Raw genomic sequence first — 19712 nt, 5'->3', positions numbered from 1 at the left:
GTTACAAAAAACAAGATTCTTCTCACACACTATGAGTTAAGAGTATCTTATTGGTCTGTAATGATTTCACTTTCCACAGAGGTGGAATTAACACCCATTTGCCACAATACAATATGACCAAACACAATGGATTATTATTGTTTGAAAAATATTCACTGCCACAGAATTATTTAAATCTGTAAATGGTGAATGTTGCTTGTAGTTTGTAATGTTAATAAGATTCCACTAAGCCACAAGCGAGGACAACACTGAATGACTGCTGCTGGCCAACCTCAACACAAAGGACCCTGATCACTTCGATTAATCCCTTTATGCCTGTTCACTGATGGAGCAGCATAATTTAGTGGCCAACTGTTTCAAATGCAACATATATACTCAACAAGCGTTTAATTGTATATTTAGATATTCATAATGAATGTAATCACTAAGAAAGGAATGTATGCTTTCTTTAAAATAGCAATGGACATTATCACTTATGATAACTGTATTAATTTAGAACCTGTTTAAATCTAATGTTGGCCTTAGTTGCACGTTATATTTTATAAGTGTCTTGTTTTTTTTTTCCTTTCTTTACAGGTGTCTTATCTATATTCTGCTTAGAATAGGTTAATTGTTCACTGTATTAGACTGGTGGACAACTGACCTTTTAATTAACTTTTGGCCTCGGCTAAGGAGACTGAGATGGTGGGTGACACCATTGTGTGCCAGGCGGACCGGACTGATGTTACATCCAGGGTTGTCAGATAAGTGCTTCCTTGATGGAAGATGGGAAACTAGGGAGTCTAACCCTGTTCCTAGAGAACACGGCATTTGATTGGTTTGTTCAGTGGAAGATAAGTAGAGGCCTTCTGGAAATCTATTTCATGTTTTCTGTTTTTCAAAATGGCAGACCAGATCCTAGCCTGACTTTTGCCGAGAGAGGACCTCTCCTCAACTCTGATGTGTTCCCTTGCACAGAGGGTTAAGCTTCATTCTTGAATACTTAGACATACTCTTTCCATTGAACCTTAAGTTTGTTCATCTGATGATGGCACCTTCCTCATAGAATTGCCGCTTACTCTTTTAGATACTTTATTTAGAATAGGGAAGCTCCTTGATGTAATTTTCTTGGGTTACATTTCTTTCGCTTGCTCTATTTTATTCTGTTTTGCATATTCTTTATGATTACATATACATTTAGATTGCATGAACATTTAAATATTTATGTTATTACCATATTTTTCTATCAATTTTTCTGACTGTTTTGATATATAACCGGAACAAAATTTGTTAACAACTTAAAGGTATGGACAATCTCCTATCTGCTTTTCTTGTTGAGTCATATTGGTTTCACTTTACTCGCAATTTATTTTTAATGTTAGTTCCTTTATTACACTTCACGTCGACCATCAAAGGTCCAGATGACTAGCGGGGTATTCTGTTTAATGTTTTCACCAAGAGATTGAAATTCAAGAAATCCTGCTTGATCACTGCCATCTGGTGTTGCAGCCATTTGGACATAACAGGAGGTCTGCCACAGTTGGAGCAGGAGAAAGTGTACAGCTGCTGTGCCACAAGAGGGGATCTGAACACTGCCAATGGCCACTACTGAAACTACCTTCGTCCAGCTCTGGCCTGGCCATGGGACTACTTCCTCAGCCTCACGTGTTTTAGCCATGAAGAGGAGCATGCCTATTGAGTTTAACCATGATCATTCCAGTGCTGTTGAAAAGACAGACCTAGACTCAAGCACCTTCCCGACTTCCCCGTAATTTAAGATCTAGTGCCTGCTGAACTTCTAATTTTGCTGTGAAGTGGTGCTATTCACTTTCATATGATTTGCATTGATCTGCAAAGATCAACTTAGCTTGGAAATGAGTAAATGAATCAAATTTAAATTACAACAAAGTCTAACCTTCAACTGATGCTCCAGATTCTCAGGTTGCATTTTCTCAAATGATCGCTCTTCCTCCAAGAGGTCATCCTCATTTTCATTAAACACAGATGCCTTGGTGATGGTTGGAGTCAAGCAATAATTGTCCTCTTTTGAGTCCAAAATGCTTTTAATGAGGTCTCTGTTGGCTCGCTCTGCCCATCTTCCACAGGGCATGTACTTCTTTCTTGACACAAGTGGCAGATCAAAGAACGTATTGTTGCTTTCTCTCCCCTAGGTGAGGACAAAACATTTAGTGTCAGAGGAAATCACCTCTTTAGGCAATAGTTTGAAAAATGCAAACTAACAACATAAGTGGTGGCAAAGACAACTTCTCACTTTTCAGTGGTGTTACCCTACATGTTGGCGTTGCTGTTCTGCATCAGCAAAAGGAAAATAAATGAATGTTTGCCAATGCAGAACATCAGCAAAAACAAAATTAAAAAAAAAACACTGCCACAGTACAACAACACATGTACATACACATCATGCTGCAGCTATATAAACTTTTTTTTACATTGACCATTTTAAGATGGTGGGCACCATTTTGGAGGGATAAATTAAAAAAGGGGCATCAAGTGAAAGGAGCAACTCAGAAGCAAAAATCAGCCGCTTGACCCTCCAAAAAGAAAATATCTTTTTTTAGGAGGAGGTGAGCGGTAGGTGTAAGTTAGCAAGTCACCACTGCCAAGCACTGGATGTAATGGGGGTTGCGTGGGAGCAACAGAGGAGCTGGCAAGTGATGGCGATTTCAAAATTTCAAAACAAATATAAAGAATCAGAAGAAAGCTAAGAGGGGTAGGGGAAGAAACTAATGAGTGAGGGAGAAGCAATACCGAGAGCAGGTGGGTGAGGATGTGAAAGGGGAAGTAGCACAAGAATGTCCAGGCAAGAATATACCCAGTGATATAGGTTCCATTTTATTACTTTTTTAAATTACTGTTTCAAAATGATGGACAACACTTGCAGCGGCAAATTAAAAAATATATATTACTTGCACAGGCACTTTCTTGGTAAACTGAGCAATTAGGCCACAAATGTCATGCCCCCAAAAAATGTTTTAATCATTTTTTTCAAAAATAGTTCTGTGCAACTAAGTAGGGGCATGTGTAACGGATATTCAATGCAGGGGTGGTGTGGGCAAAGGGAAATGACAGAGGACCTAAAAAGGAGGTTCAGGGATGGGACGGGGACCCAGGAAGGCAAATGCTTAGGGGGACAAAGCAGCACACATGTGAGAGAGCAAGAAAACACGTGTTCTCCCGTGGAGTGCTTAAAGAAAAGGAAAAATGTACCTTCCAGAATTTGAGCAGTGAAAGGATGCAAGTGAACCAGTGAAAAAAATGGTAAAGAAGCTGTGCTTCAGGGGAGGGACAACAATAAGACAAGGATGAAAATACATCAAATAAGAAGCAAATGAAACTGACCAGAACTTCACCCAATTGTAGGCAAAGGGTTGACCACAAGTCCACTGTAAGTATTGGTATTGTCCTTAAAAAGTATTCACCAACAGACACCTAAAACTTTCAGTAGGCAAGACCTACAAATCACAAGCTAGAGAAAGACAAATACTGGCAAAGTCAACAAGGGCTCTGCATGAAGTGTTTCTTTGTATAAGATAGCAGCTTGAGAGAGGCTCACTAAAATGTAGCAAATCACTAGACTGGTTAAGAAACTGTGGCCATTATTTAACCTCCCATACACATACTATGCTCACAAACCACACAGGGAAGTCAGTTCTACCACATTTGCTAGGTGGGTTATGCAAGAAGCTAGTACTGACACAATGGTTTTCAGTGCACATTCTGTGAGAAGGGCCATGGCATCTAAAACTTTAGCCTTGGGTGTGAGGTTGTAAGATATCATAACAGTTGACTGCCAATCGGACTCCTCTTTAAACAATCCTAATTTTAACCAGTCTCAGATGTGGCTTATTAGGTGGCCAGTAACCATTGAACAGCAAAATCAGCATCTCCAGTCCTGACACAGAATGAAAAATGCCCTAGCTATTTCAATGGAAAGTGATCAGGAATCAATTTCTCACCCAGTGACCTAAGTTAATGGTTCTCAGATCGATGAAGATATTGTATGGGTGAGTAATTCAATGTTCTTCTTCATAAAACAAACTAGCCCTTATGACTATCTCTACAGTTGTTAAATGATGTGATTCAGATGTGTATATTACTTTTAATTGCACAGAAGATGCAACTCCTTTTTTTTCTTGAAGGGAATGACACAGGCAAGACTGAACGAGATACTGGCACAAATCAGCTACTGACGCACGAAAAAAGGGTACACAAAGGTTAATAATGGACTATAAGAGATGGACGGTTCTGGATTTGAAATGGTTTTCTGTGTTTTGCTTTCCCAATCGTTCATGAGAAAGAGTGTATTAATGTGTCAATATTGCTGCCCAAGACTAAAAGTGGAGAAAGTAGAGCATAATCCTCACCACCATGTCTGTAATAAATATGAAACTTTCTGTTACGACTGCTAGGAAATTGTTCATTCTGATGGGGACAGTAACATCAGTTTCAAGACCCATTAGAATTAAGAAAGCCTAAGATCTGTTTTCTCCTATACAGATATTTCAGCTGTTGGAAACAGACAAAATCTTTATAGGAAAGTATGAGTAAAAATGACAACTTACTGGTGTAATCAGACATGGAATTACAGATCTCCATCAGTTATCCTTGACTTCTGGGTGACCCCTCAGGGTATAAACTGTGATAGCCCAGATATTCACCACTCCTGGAAAGATTCCCCCAGTATCGTTAATTCCAGTGTGTGAGGAAAATCTGGAAAACTTACTAGGCCACTCATGATAAGGCCCTAAATGCATTTGTGAGGTGGGAAGTTCAGAAATGTGTGAGAATAAAAAAATAATTTTAAAAAGCCATTTAGGCTGTTGCTCTTATGTTTCAAGCTATTTGTCTAAAAGATATCTAAAAAAGAGCATTTTAAAACCATTTTGCAAAGGAAGAGAAAGTGGTTGAGGGATACTGCTCTTGGTCCCAACCCCACTGCAAGCCTAGCTTGAAAGAGATTGGCTGCTGGAACAGGTGCATAAACTGTAATTTAGTTGTGCATATGGATTAGAGACGTGTGCATGCATACAGTCTCTTGCTGCACATGAAGAACTACAATTATAGGAAATATTACTCGGTACTACCCTGGAAGTGATGGAGCTGAGGCGCATATAAGCACACACACCCCTCATCAGTTTCTTAATCTTTTCTCCTTAACACTCTCAGACGTGGAATACTTCAAATAAATTAAAGATGACAAATTTCAAAAATCTAACTTGGGGTTTTATATTATTAAGAGTCCACTCAACAGTATATGGAGGACTAAGGGCAGTGAGGAATCTGTGGTTAGCGAGAGTATCCACCAGAAACAGTGTTACTGAATGTAACCTGTTCCTCTGGGGGTTACTTCTAACCAGAGTTATCACCTTTAGAATAGATACAAAACAACAGTTCCTCCCATAAAGTGGAGAGTGTCGGTGAGATGAGAACATCTTGCTGGACTGAGCAGGCAAAGTGGCCTTCTTGTCAGATCTGTCAAGGCAGTTTTCCGTGAACATGTTTAAAGAAGTCTAGCGTCACACTTTGCAAAGGTCTAGGATCGGCACCCTCCTCACCAACTCCATAGTGGAGGCCTTGGCCCTGATGGAATGAACCCACAGACCTTCATTAGGTTGCTTTCTGACCAGCACATAACACATTTTAATGTAGAGGATTAACCACCTTCACAGACTCCTCTTTTGCACCGTCTTTCCCTTCTTCACTCCAGAGAATCCCACTAAGAGCTGATCATCCACACAATGGTCTTTTGAGCAGTCAAGTGTAGAAGCTCAGAGCCCTTTTAAGGTCTCATCCTCTTTTGAAGGTCAAGACAGAGCAAAAAAAAATGTTTAATTGTTAGAAAGCTAGATTTTCCAAAATGACAAGGTATCAGCACTTAAGGTAAGAAGACCACCTGAGTACTCAGCACCAATTTTCAGAGAAAGACGGCAGTGTAGGGGGTTGCACATTCATCTGCAGATCAATCGGAGGTAATGGTAATTAAAAAAAATAACAGTTTTGAACATCAAGCATCACTTTGAAGAGTGTGCATCAGCTCGCAGCGAGCAGTGTGCATCAGCTCAAACGGCATGCACATAACTGTCAGTAACAAGTTTAAGTCGCATTGTGGCATAATGAACAACTTCATGGTAATCTCTTAACTTTGATAAAGCAGACCACAATTAATGATTTTAAATAGAGAAGATTTTTTTTTTTTTTTTTAAACACACTACACTGAGGTTTACTCAGTAACTTTAATCATGCCACTGGCACTAGGCATCACAATACAGATCTCAGCATTCCAAAATATCAAGCATAAATAATAAAGATAGTAAACTTATACATATGAAACCAGAGCCATATGCAATCTCCATGCTCAGCACGTGCTGTCAGGAACAAAACTTATTCTGTCAGGAACAAAACTTATACTGTCTTTGAAGAAGAGAAGGGGGTAGGGATGTTCGGAAGGGATAGGGTGAGTGGGATTCCAAGTTCCATCTACTATCGGGTTAGGCCTTATCTATAGGCAGGTAAAATCAAACATTTAAATACAAAGACTTTAACAGGTAAACATAAAAAGGCTGTCAAGTACCCCTTTGCTGTTCCACTGCAAGGCTGTGCTGGGCCAAACAACATCTGAAAATGTGGCCTGCCGAGGGGCAGTAAAATAATTACCACACCAGGCAACAAATTCTTCCAGGGGCCTGTATTGATGGACTGTGTCAAAGGGTGTTGGAAAGCAAGGACAACAGACTATTTCACCCAGAAAATCGAATGTATTTAACTCCTGCTGCTCAACATCCATGCACACAGGTATAGGCTTTGGATGATCAGGGCCTTCCTCAGTTTCTGAGACAGGGGTCTTCCTGAACGGTAATTGTATTAGAGCGAAAATCCTCAGGAGCTCTTGGTACCATACTCCCACTCACCTGGAAGATCTGTTCCATTACAGACAGAATGTGTCTCCTAGTGAGTGACCTGGAGGAAAGTCAATCAGCCAAACTTTTTGACACTATGCAATCTTGACGATGATGAACAGGTGCAGCCAGGGCGCACCATAACAGTCAAAGATGCCCTTCACCAAATAGGAAATGAGACATCTTTTGTGATCAGCCAGCCAACATTTGATCATCTTCTTTAGAATTCAAGGACTCAGCTAGATGGTTGGTAACCAGAAAGAGGTTCTGCTGGCCTAGTCACTTCCACAGATGTACAGCCTCCTGGCACAGGATGCAGGACCCAACTGCGCCCTGCAGTGTGTCATGGCAGACATGTCTGAGTACCTGAATCAGCCAGTGCTTGATGTATGGGTGAAAGGCTTGCAGAGTCAGCCAGATCGCTCAAAGCTTTAGAAGATTTACATGGAGCTAGCCCGCTGCAGAAGTCCAGTGGCTGCTGATCTCCATCTCTCTCAGATGAACTCTCCCAAATTCAGCAGTGATGCATCTGCCACGGAGTGACGTTTGTGATGAGGTGGGAAGCATGGTCAGCAGCGGGTCAGATTGGACCTTGACAGCCTCCACTGAAGATCCTAAGCTGTCTAATGAGAGGTCTGAATGGACTCTAGGAGGAGACTCTGATTTTCAGTCCACTAGAAACTGAGGTTGCATTGGAAAGCCCACAAATGCCACCTTGTGTCTGGAATGAGTATGCACGAGGCCAGAAGTCCAAGAAGCTTTAGAACCATCTTAAGTGATACCAGGAACATCAGGATCCTATACAGAATGTTTTTCACTTGCTGTTGCAATGGAAAGACTTGTAACACCACCGTAATCAGGGTAGCTCCACTGAAGAAAATGTGGCTCAGGTGGGACTTTGGATTGTTGATGGAGAACTCCAAAGATGTAAAGAGTTCATCTTTTGTCCTGAGGTTGCCCTCAACTTACTGTGGTGAACCCACCTTCAACATACAGAAACCGAGTTCCCGCAACACATGTATCTCGACCTGCAAAGATGGGCAGCCCCTATCACTTTCATGAACACTAGAAATGCCTATGTAAGGATAAAGAGGAGCATAGCAAATTGGAAGTGTTCCAATCCCACTGTCAACCACATAAAACTATGGGACTGCAGAATAAGTATATAAAAATGTGCATTCTGCTAGTCCAGTTGTCTCAGTCCAGAACAGAAAGAATCAGACACAGGGTGACATTTTGAGCTGATCTTTCCACAGAAAAAAAACACTGAATAAGAGGAGGTCCTGTATCTGCATGAGGCTTCTGTACTTTATGGCCTGCGGAAGTAGTGCAAATGGCACCCCTCACCTCTCTCTGAATCTGGCATCCGCTCAATAGCACCCTTGGCCAGCAAGTGGTTGATGTCTTGTATTGAGATTGCTGAGTCATGCTTAACAAGTCACTCTGATGTGGGGAAGAAAATGGGGTGGGGAAGAAAAGAGGCAGCGTGTAGCCCCTTTGAATAATTTGTCTGAAATGGTGGATCTTTAGTTTGAAAGGAATGCTTGTATCCCTTCTCCTACTGGGTAGGTGAGGGCCTGTGAAGGCAAACTAAAGCAGCTTGGTAACTGCTGCAGCAGAGGAGAAGGAGTTGGAAGGAAATTGTTACTGCTGGCATGAATGGCCTTCATGGCAATTATGTCCTCTACCCTGAAAGGACTGGGTCTGCCGGGAACTAATTCAGATATAATCACTATTCACTTTGGAGACAAGGCGCTGGTGACTTGACTCCCGTACCTGTTCGAATAGTGTGATAACCAAGGGGAGGATAAGACTTACACTGGATCCACTTAACTCTAGACAAGATGTGGGCTCTGACGGTCCAATTAGTTCTCGTGGAAGTGCCTTACCTACGGCAGTCACCAACCACCGTCTGACCCCCGACTCTGTATGACTGGTTACTGAATCAATGGAACATATGGCGACCTACCCTAAGTTCACTTACTATAAGGGGGAAGACAGGGTATTACCATCAGATATTTGCAGCAATGACTTGGCCTTGAGAGACACAGGTTGTCCAACCCCGGCAAGCAACCCAGGCAAATGTACGCCTGAACTGATGTCCTGGAACATTGCAGGTTTGGCCAGGAAACTGGATGATGCAGAATGGGTTACCTTTATTAAAGACAGATATTTGCCTGTTCCAGGAAACTTGGGCAGAGGACATTATTAACATAGATGGATTTCTTTCATTTAGAGTTCCGGCCCTACCTCCAGTGAAGGGGTTGGGCCAGGCCAGAGGTGGGCTGTTACTGCTTTTAAATAAGAAATTGCAGTGTGACTATAATCATTTGGAAATTGATTCTGTTGATATAAAGGCTATACGCATTACGTTCAAGCAGGGTTTATCAATTGTTTTTGCCAATGTTTATATAAGATCAGTCTCACGTAGTTTCCGAGTCCCACACTTTGGCTATACTGACTGAATTTGTAGGAAATCTTCACCCTTCGACTATTTTAATTATAGCTGGTGATTTTAATTGCACATTTGAACCCTCTACGCTACTCGGTGGCTTAACTGATGAAGAAGATGAACTGTGGGGGATCCCACAGTTAGTTATCTACCACTCGGCCCTGCACAAGTTCGCGTGTGGCTATGCAATTAGCTACTTTATGTTTAAAACATAGCCTAAGGGCTTGTAATGGTAGAACATCATCTGATTTGAACATTGCACCAACATTCAAAAGGGGTATGTCCATAAGTACCATTGATTATTTTCTGGTAGATGTTAGGTTGTGGCCCTACTTGGAAGACATGAGTAGAAGTAAGATTTAAAAGCGATAATTTCCCCTTGCTCCTTACCTTGTCTGGGGGAATGTTTAGGAAAACATTAAATAATCACGTCACAATGGTCCCATCGCCATGTTGGAATAACACTTTTACTAAAGTTACTTGGCCTAAAGTGATGTCTAATCCCTATTTGATTAGGGCAATATACCAAACCTTCTTAGGCAACCCGACAGAATATGAAGACCAGGCTGTGGAAAATATTCCGATACTTGAAATACATGACAGCCTGGCCATCCAGCTGCAGAGCTTTTTTTTACAAAGAGGGCCGGGCAAGGCCCTGTGAAGGAAAAAGGGCCCGTAAGGGATGGTTTGATGAAGCCTGCGCCAGGGCAAAGTCTGGACTAAAAGCTGCAGTAATGTCTGGTTCTCAGGAGATCAAGCAAGCCAGGTGCACATATAAAGGATCCTTAACCTCTGCGAAGAAGCAGTGGGAGGATTCCCTGTGGCAGGAACTGCTAGTTGCCTCCAGATCGAAGAATAACAAGCACTTCTGGGAACTTTTGTCAAAAAGAGAAAATGGAGGCAGGAATCGCCCTAATAATCATATACAACCTGAAAGTTGGGTAGAGCATTTCTCCAGTCTTTATGGTTTACCAGAGAGGTTAACAGATGCTAACTTAGTCCTTTCTTCATCTATGCCACATGAATTGAACACTGGTTTGTCCCCCCTAGAGGGGGACCATTGCGCTTACAAAGGTTGTATTATATTTACTATAGAAGAAACCCTTGAGGCCATAAATAGTTTAAAACCTGGTATAGCACCTGGGCCGGATAAACTTCCTGGGGATCTCTATAGATCGAAACCAAACATTTGGTCTTGGTATATTAACGCTATTTCAAACAGCATTGCTGCAGGGGACAAATTCCAGGCACATGGAAGGGGGCCGAAATCATACCAATCTATAAAAAAGGCAATGCAAATTTTCCAGCCAACTATAGGCCAATTAGCCTTATAGATAATCTACAAAAGATTTTTGCCAAACAAATTTTACAGAGGCTAATTAGTTGGGTTGAGGACCATCAAATTCTTTCTTCTCTTCAGGCAGGATTCCGTGCGAAAACCAGCACGGTTGACCAGGTTTTTAAGTTGGCTATACCGTATTGGAAATATGTACTCATTGCCAAATAGTGCTTATAAGTAGTATTTATAGATCTGCGATCTGCCTTTGATCTGGTCCCAAGAGCTAAGATGTGGGAGGTGTTGGGTAAATTTAAATTAGGAGTTCCAGGGGATTTATTACTCTTGTTAAAACGACTACATGAAAACACTTATGCGCACGTGAGGTGGGGAAATCAAGGTGAACTGACTGATCAGATTCCAACCAGAAGGGGAGTTCACCAAGGTTGCGTGTTAGCCCCTTTATTATTCACTTTATTCATTAATGAAGTGGTGAAGGCTATGACCACATGCCAGAATGATGCCCCTTCTTTGAACGCAGAAAAAAATTCCCATTCTCCTCTTCACAGATGATTCGCTTCTCATTTCTAAGACACCAATGGGGCTGCAAATGCTAGTTGATCAATTCAATTTATTCTGTAATGAACATGGGTTGGAGGTCAACATCAATAAAACCAAATTGATGGTGCTCTCCAAAGGCCCAAGCAAAAGACGCTCCATTCATATTGATGGAGTCCCTTTGAAGAAAGTCAGCTCTATAGATTATCTGGGGGTTAGGCTAACTAGCAAATTAACATGGGAAGACCAGATTATAAAGAGTGCAAGGTGGTTACAAAGTTCTTGTACAAAAGTTGTATCCCCAGCAAACAAAGTCTATATAGCTAAGGCGCAAGGAGCAGCCTTGTGCGGAGTGGAAGTATGGGGATTTTCTACTTGCAAAAAGATAACAGTGGGCGAAAATAATTTCGCAAGGGCCTTGATTGTGTGCCCACATTCCACACCCTTCTTTCCATTATTTTCTGACTTGGGTTTTAGTCGAGCAGCTGACCTAGTCATTTTAAGACCTCTTCTTTACTGGATTAGGGTATGGACCACTCCTGAACTAGATATATATAACACCTCATTACTTGATTTACTGAAACACCAAAATGCTAAAACACTCCCCTGGATTAAACACGTATCCCACTGGTTTTATTTGTTAGGTTTGGGTTATTTATGGGAAAATCCTTACAACTTAGAGAGACGTCATAAAAATGTTTTAAAGTCAACCTATTGGTCTTATGTTAGGGATAATTATGTAACCTGCACAACACATGGCCATTTAACCAATTATTTTATTGATTTTAAATGGACTCCGCAGTTTGAACTCTATTTGGATATTTTACCAGATTTGCAAGGTAAAAGCTTGTACGCAAGGTTCCGGTTGGGATCCCTGCCCCTGATGTCATTGACCCATAGCTGGGGGCAGAACAGTCTTTCCGATACATATCCTGCCTGTGGTGGCATTTCAGAAACCGTTGAACACTTCTTGTTTTTCTGCCCAGCATTTGTGATCCCACGGTCAAAATGGATCTGTAAAATGTGTAGGTTCTTGGGATTAAAAAACTGTTTCTCGGCTATACGGGTTCTAAAAAGCCATAATTCAACTGATGTAATTCTTGTAGTAAGCAAGTTCTTAGTGGCTGCATGGCACATACGTTGTCATTTTTTAAAGTAAACAAGGATCTATATAACTTTTTTAGATGGGACCTTTTAGATTTCTATGTGCAAAAATGTATTTTATCTTATTTTTTATGTTTATACTAACTTATAGATGTTGTACTTAAATGTGATTCCCTATTTTATCTACTATTTATTGATCTTGCTGCTTTCATGGTCAATTGATCGAATAAAGTTGATGATGATGATGATGACTGGGTCTGCTGCTGTTGTGCATAATGGAAAGGCTGATTTTGTCTGTATAGCCCCTAAATATTCAGTACTATAAGTGAACCACTTGGCAGGAGACAAGAGTCCGAAGGATCATGTGGGGACATGACTGCCATGAATGTTCGAGAGACAAATTAGCCTTCTCTGACACAATTTGGGACCATCAAAGGGCATGTCCATTATGTACGCTTGGACACCTCCTGAAAAAGCAGTTGGTCTCCCCAAGGTGTGCCTACTAATTTATGGCACTGTTGCCAATTGCTCTGCCTATACTGTCCAAGCCAGCACTCAATACGTACTTTGTTCTGTCCTGTCCATCTTGTATCATTTGAGCCAGCAAGGCTCTGAGGTTCTCCATGATTTCCATTAAGCATTGTGCACCCTTAGAGAAGGCACTATGCATTCAAGAATCTGAAGGCTAAACTGGCAGAGGATAAACTTATCTTTCTGAAGGGCTCAATAAGGTTTAACTCTCAAACCATAGGGTTTGTCGGAAAGGCATTTGGGTGTTATGTTAGTAGTTTCATTAAGTGCACTTCTAACTATAAAGGTGCCCTAGCACCAAGAGAAGGGAAAGTAAGAGGACATAGATGCAACTCATTTTGCATAAAGTCAAGTCTTTAATGCATTCCTAAACTGCAACAGATTCTGTAGGCTGCATAAAATAGATGGGACGGCATGCCACAATTTGGCAGCCAGAACCAGAAAGGCTTTCCTCCCAACCGAGCACAATGAAATATATACCTGAAAAAGGAAGGCATCGGATGACCATATGGGACTACGTGGGACGTAACCTGTGAACGCATAATTAAGATGAATCAGGGTCAGCAAACAGTAGGCTCAGTGGACATTGCAGAGAATCTTAAAGGTGGTGCTCTTCACCACTGGTAGCCAATGCAAAGTATCCAGTGCTGATGATGATGAAGAGAGCCAAGGCTAGTTTAACTGCAATATTTTCTACCCCTTGGAATTTCTTGAGGACTCCAGCAGATGCACCCAAAATAGGAGATTACAATAGTCCAGGTGGCTCAAAATTGTCCCTTGGACTATTATCCTGCGAGCAGCCAAATCGAGAAAAGAAAGGATTTTCTCAAGAATCTTTAACACAAGGAAACAAGAACAGAGATGATTGGCTGGTCTAACCAAGAAAAGATCAGCATCCAAAAAGAACCAAAGGTGTTTCACAAATTTCGCAGGTTCTGTGGGCAACAGCCAATCTGAGGGCCAAAGGTTTTGAAGGGCAGGCTACAGCAGGAGGGCTGTGGTTGATCCATAGTAAACCCCTTTTGTACAAAGGTGGGAGGCTTCAGAAGAAGCAGGGCCCAGTGGGTCCATAGAGATGATCAGCTGGGTTTTGTCTGCATAATTCATACATCCGAGTCCAAAGGTTCTTGTAGGTGTCAGCAGAGGTCAGGTACAGACTTTAAACATAGTGGGACAAAACCTGTGGGACTCCTTGCCCTATGGTTTTGTATTCAGACCGATATGGTGGAAGAAACACAGCCTGGAACCGATGCAATAAGTACGAATTAGCACAATAGAGTCCTTTCACCGATGCCGATCTCAGCCAGTCTTGAATGGAGGATCAGATGTGGTTCTGTGTGGGAAGCGGCTGACAAATCCAGTAGCACCAAGGCCACCGATTTTGCTTTGTCTACTTTTCAACATAACTCATTCAAAATAGACAGCAGAGCTGTTTCAGTACTATGCTGTGTTCTGAACCAATTGTACAGATTCCTAGATGTAATTATGTTCTAAAAAGCCAGATAAAAGCTTGTTCACATGCCTCTCCAGAATCTTCACTGCAAAGGGGAGCAGTAAGTTTGGCCTGAAAGATATAACTACTGTGTGGTCTGCATTTGGTTTCTTCAATAAAGGCATAAGTAGTGCCCTTTTCCATTCCAGGGGCACAAAACTTCAGCAGGAGAGCTATTACATACCTCCAACAAAGGGTGTGTTAGCTCAGTTTTTGCAGCTTTCCGTACATTGGGAGTTAGTGAGCCCAGAGGTGATCAGGACTCAACCATGAAATTTAATTGTGCAAGATCAAGAGGAGCGAAATGGTCCATGCAAGACCTTAGCTATTTCTCTTTCCCCTTCTTTGGGGAGAAGAGGATCCTCTATGGTGTCTCCCTGAGTACTGTAGGAAGACCAACAAGATACCAATACCAGAGGATCAATCAAGGGACTCAAATCGGTTTTCAATAAGAGGTCTATGATTTCAGTTGCTTACAAATTTTGGCAACCTTTTCATTAAAAAAAAAAAAAGAAAAAGAAAATGTAAATTATCAGACAACTCCTGGGAGTGCTCAAACACTTTTGAGGCACATCTCGGCAGGCTAATCAGAGTGGACTGAATGTATAGTATTCAGCTTTAGTGGTTACTATTAAGTGCTTATTGTGCCTTAAGACCTTTTTGATCTCTATTTTAGCCCCAGGGGAACAATCTTTTTTTCACTAAATGCACCCAATTCTCTTACAGCCACACTTTGCTTCCTTCACTGCCTCAGAGACCCATGGACCTGAAGGCATATTCTCTTCACTCTTGCTTTTGTGAGTGATAACACTTTATTTAGGGCTGTATAAATCCAGTGAATATAGTTCCTGTAGTCCTCATTTGGGGAATGCCCTGTGCGTGTCCAAGATGGAGAGGAGAGTGATTAGAAACGTTCAAGGATCACTAGTTTGCCCCAAGCATGAAATAGCTGTGAGCCCTTTGGTCTAGGATGTGTCAGCGTGGAAAGAGAAGTATGTTTCACAGAAAAATTAAGTAGATGGTGATCCAACCAGGCCTGAGGAATAATTTTTCCACACTCCATGAGCCCAATCGGATCAAAAAGTAGGTCCAGCATATGGCCTTTGAGATGGATGAAGTCACACACACACACTGCCGAAGCTCCACAGATGGCATCGCTTCAATAAAAGTAGAGGCGCCTTGATTCAAAGGAATTTCTGCCCAGATGTTAAAATCACCTAACACTATGAAACTGGAGATTGAAACCTGCAGAGGGAGAAGGAGTCAATAAATTAACACTTTAGTATACAAGAATGATAGCAGGAAATACCACTTGTTACAACCAAAGACAAACATAATGTCACGCCCTAAATTCTTGGCAGCTGAAAACACAGGAAAAAACATTTCTCTAATAGTGCATGTTGCACCTGCTATAATAGCAACTCCTCCGCATATTTATGGAGATGCAGGTGGTGCAGTATGATAAAGCCCTCCATGGAGAGCTTAGAGATATCCAGCACGGAGGAACCAGAGAACCAAGTTTCCTTCAGGAACATAACTTCCATTTCACACCCTACTAAGAAGCTTGTGGAATTATACTGCATGTTTGACAGCTGAATCGCCATTAACTAGGGCACACTTCAAAGAGCCAAAGACACTAGAATTATTACCCATGCCTTTCATACCCCCCCCAAGACCCTCCCAACATTAACCTTTGCATTTTCTTCTGACCCCACATGCAAACTATTAAAGGAAAGTAAAAGAGCAACAAATCCTAGCTTGTCCAGTCTGGGCCACCACCAACTAAACAAAGTGTTCTGTGAGGTTGTGGGACCAAATGGGTAACAATACGGACTTATGGCCTGATTTAGATTTCGGCAGAGGGCTTACTCAGTCACAACAGTGAAGGATATCTCATCCACCGAAACCTAAATTCCATAAGAAACCATTGGATTTAGATTTCGGCGAACAGTATATCTGTCACCATTGTGACAGACAGACCCCTCTGCGGAAATCTAAATCAGGACCTTAGTTCCCTCCCCACAAAAATAATCTCCCAGCCTATGCTTACCTATATGAATCACCTCCTCTCTTGAGTAGGTGACCAAGGAAGGAATATTTCTGAGTGGAAAACAACCGGCATGGCTTGCTCTGAGCATGGACGGTGAGCAGACCGATGTAGATGGGCTAGCCTATGACACGCTTTGAGCACACCAGAGGCATTGCTGCGCACATGCCAGGGACCACAAAAAGACTAGACTTGCAACCAAGATTGCTTCTGTCTACGTCCAGCTTGCCAGGTAAGGAAGATGGAATCAGCGCACTTTACTACTATGTGTCCCTGAATCCTCTTCACTTTTAGCCCAGCAGACCTCTTATCAAGCAGGAAAAGTTTTTTGTTTTTTTTATTAAAAAGAAGTGCTTAACCAGCACTATGGAACAAGTTACTTACCTTTAGTAATGCTCCATCTGGTAGTGAATCTAACTGCAGATTCTTCACTTTAATACTCCCCAGGCATCAGACTGGATCTGGAAACTTACAGCAGTATCTCTGTACCAGTAGGTAGCACCGTGCGGCTCCACACTAACACCATTACGCTCCGAAAATTGCATGCAGGGCCCATATAGGCACAACTTTCGCCTGCTGACCTCAGTTGCTTTAGAGGTTGTCTACTCCCAGATGCAGAGGCACAATCGCAAGTTAGCTTTGACCAGTGTGCAGATTCCTAGACTTAGTATCTTATTAATGGATAGAATCAATCCACAAAACGGGAAGGGTCGGTGAGGAATCTGTGGTTATATAGAATCTCTACTAGAAAGAGTGTTGCTGAAGCTAGGTAACTTGTTAATCTGAAAGAGAGTTGTTAACTGCAGATCCATCTTTTGAACAGATACCACACTACTACCTATTAGGAGGTGAATCTGTGAATTGGTTCAAACCAAAAAACCTTGTAGAACTGATAGGGCGAAATGCCTCTCTCTGTGAATCTGCCCGTCCAGACAGCAGTGCTTTGTGAACGTATGGAGTGACGCCAACATAGCAGCCGGACGGCGATAGCAGCAGTGTCTCTGGTGGATTTGTAACTGTAGTTGCATATTTTAATTATAGGGCCCTTACTACCCCTGGCGAGGCGTTGAAGGGCTCTGCGGCAAGATTAGAGATTAATAGTAGATTACTTTAAAAGTGTTTTTTTGGTTTTTTTTTATGAATGAAGGCACAATCCTTCTGGAGGCTTCTTTTTGGCTAATAAATAGCAGATCTTGATGCAGTGTGATCCAGTGGAAGATTTTCCTATTCTGTATAGCTTTTTGACTTTTCACACTCCAGCGAACCTCACAAAGAGGTGGGTCACGCAGTGTTGTATCAATGTAAAACCTCAGCGCTCTTCTGGAGTCCAAGCGATGGAGTTTCTCCGACTCCTTAGAGGGCTGAGGTGAACATCGAACGCTGGCACTGTGATTATTTAACCAATGTAGAACAGCACCACAACTTTCGGTAGGAAATATGCCAGCATCCGCAGAGCCAGTTTATCTGGGAAGATGATGGTGTATGGCAGATGGACACAGAGCCTGCAGCTCACTCATGGCAACAAGGAACATTGTTGTGAGGTTATAAAGCTGCAGAGGGCATCTGTGAGGCATCTCAGAGGGAATGCACATAAGAAACGTGAGGACCAAGTTAAGGTCCCATTGTGGCATGACAAAGAGAGGGAGAGGGAAAAAGTGCTGTATGCCTTTCTAAACGCATCACAACAGGTGATTTCAACAATGAGGGCTGGTCTAGCAACCATGAAAAAGGCCGAGGGCGCCAAAGCCTTGCCAGGTGACAGACAAAAAAAAACAACAGTGTCAGAAAACTTGGCCTAGACGGCGTCAATCTGGCGCGTTCCACACCAAAAAAGAAATTTGTCCCAAAGACCACAGTATACAGTTTTTGTTGAGGGATGCCTGGCTGCCAAATGGCATCCACCACCTAAAATAGGCCATTTGCTCCTCTTTTTTAAAAACAAATTGTTGAGGGGGGGGCTACAAACTCCCCTTAGGTCTGTCAGGTTTTTTCACTTAATTTGCTAAGTAAATTATCCCCAACTTTTACGCTCGCCACTTTGAAATGTCACCAGTCACCACTGGTCGAGACCAAATAATCAAAATGTTCTGCAAATCACATTCCACTGCAGGAGGTACTAATGCTGTTACACAAGCACTGGCAAATGCAATCGGTTTCGCTGTGTGATTAGTAATATTTTGTTGTTGTACGTTTAAGCTGGGTGAGCAGGTGTAAAACTGATATAGTAAACTATTATTTGAACGAGGTTACCAGAATGCCAGGTACCATGTTGCGAGGTGAGAGAAAGGGATAAATAAAGAGAAAACAATAAAGAAAAGCACAAGAGAAGGAAGGACTGATGAAGCAAAAAGATAATTAAGGATTTAACGAACAAAAAAAGAGAGGGTCAGTGAGCAAATATAAAATCAAAGAGAAAAGAAATGAGTGAAATCTGTGTAGTGAAAGGAAAGAACGGATATGTGAAGTTTTGGATAGATCCAACAACGGTTTACGATGTTCTGACCTACTCTTAGGGCAGGACAGCTGCAAGTAAGAAGAGTCACTCGCAAGTGCTGCTACAAATACATTGCAGAGAAACTGGGCCATGAGAGGAGGTTAAAAATAAAAACAGAAAAGCTGGAGTAGGGGAGAAGAGAGCTATAAGGGCCGTGTGAGGTAAGGCCAGACATCGAGTGGGAAAGCAGGATATGAGGGAGAGAGGAAGTGGACTGAGGGAGGGGGAGTAACACCAATCCTGCGCCAGACACTGTCCAGCCGAGCCCACAGCAGCTCAAGAACTGTTTGTAGCCCAGGTCCACTAGAAAACAAAGGTTTTATTGTTAAATCCTGTCATCATATTGAACGTCACTGGTATACAGACACGCTGCACAGCTGATCTAAAACTGCCTATACAATTAACTTCTCATTTATTAGGAATAGTGTAACTGACCAATAAATGCTATGTACATATCTGTATGCGTGTGTTTCCAAAAATTGCAGCGAATTTCATTTTCAAAGCATTGCACTGCTTTTGCCCTGAATCCATATGTATGCGAAGAATAATGGTTAAAGGATACAGAGAGGCTGCATCTCTACTGACTGAAGCGTACTCATACACTCTCCTTTCAGACCAAAAAAACTTTCTTTGGGCATTGGTGAGGTTTCACAAGTATTGCATGATATAACATTTCGGGAAAACAGATTCCCTGCTTAAACTAAATTGCTTTGAACAGATTACTTCTCCTCAGTGATTGTTTGAATTGGAAGCAAGTTATTTTAATAAACCATTTGCTATGATACGTGAGTACTCTCACTCTGCAGAGATAGTCTAACTGGTGTCGATCGCCAAACAGTCACAGAGGTGAGCGATTACGAGG

General features: G+C 41.9%; 1 protein-coding gene across 1 annotated transcript in view; it reads right to left on the bottom strand.

Moving 5' to 3' along the window:
* Positions 1-19712, bottom strand: part of WDR62 (WD repeat domain 62) — a gene marked incomplete at its 5' end in the record, with an annotated part of 926258 nt that overhangs the window by 507634 nt on the left and 398912 nt on the right. The window contains one exon of the mRNA XM_069207611.1: positions 1895-2146. Coding sequence (XP_069063712.1) covers positions 1895-2146 — 252 coding nt within the window. The remainder of the gene's footprint in view (positions 1-1894; positions 2147-19712) is intronic.

The sequence above is a fragment of the Pleurodeles waltl genome, chromosome 9 (assembly GCF_031143425.1).
Source record: "Pleurodeles waltl isolate 20211129_DDA chromosome 9, aPleWal1.hap1.20221129, whole genome shotgun sequence".
In the NCBI taxonomy this organism is placed as follows: Eukaryota; Metazoa; Chordata; class Amphibia; order Caudata; family Salamandridae; genus Pleurodeles; species Pleurodeles waltl.
Note: the sequence above shows the minus strand (reverse complement) of the source record. Positions and strands in the feature narration are given on the sequence as shown.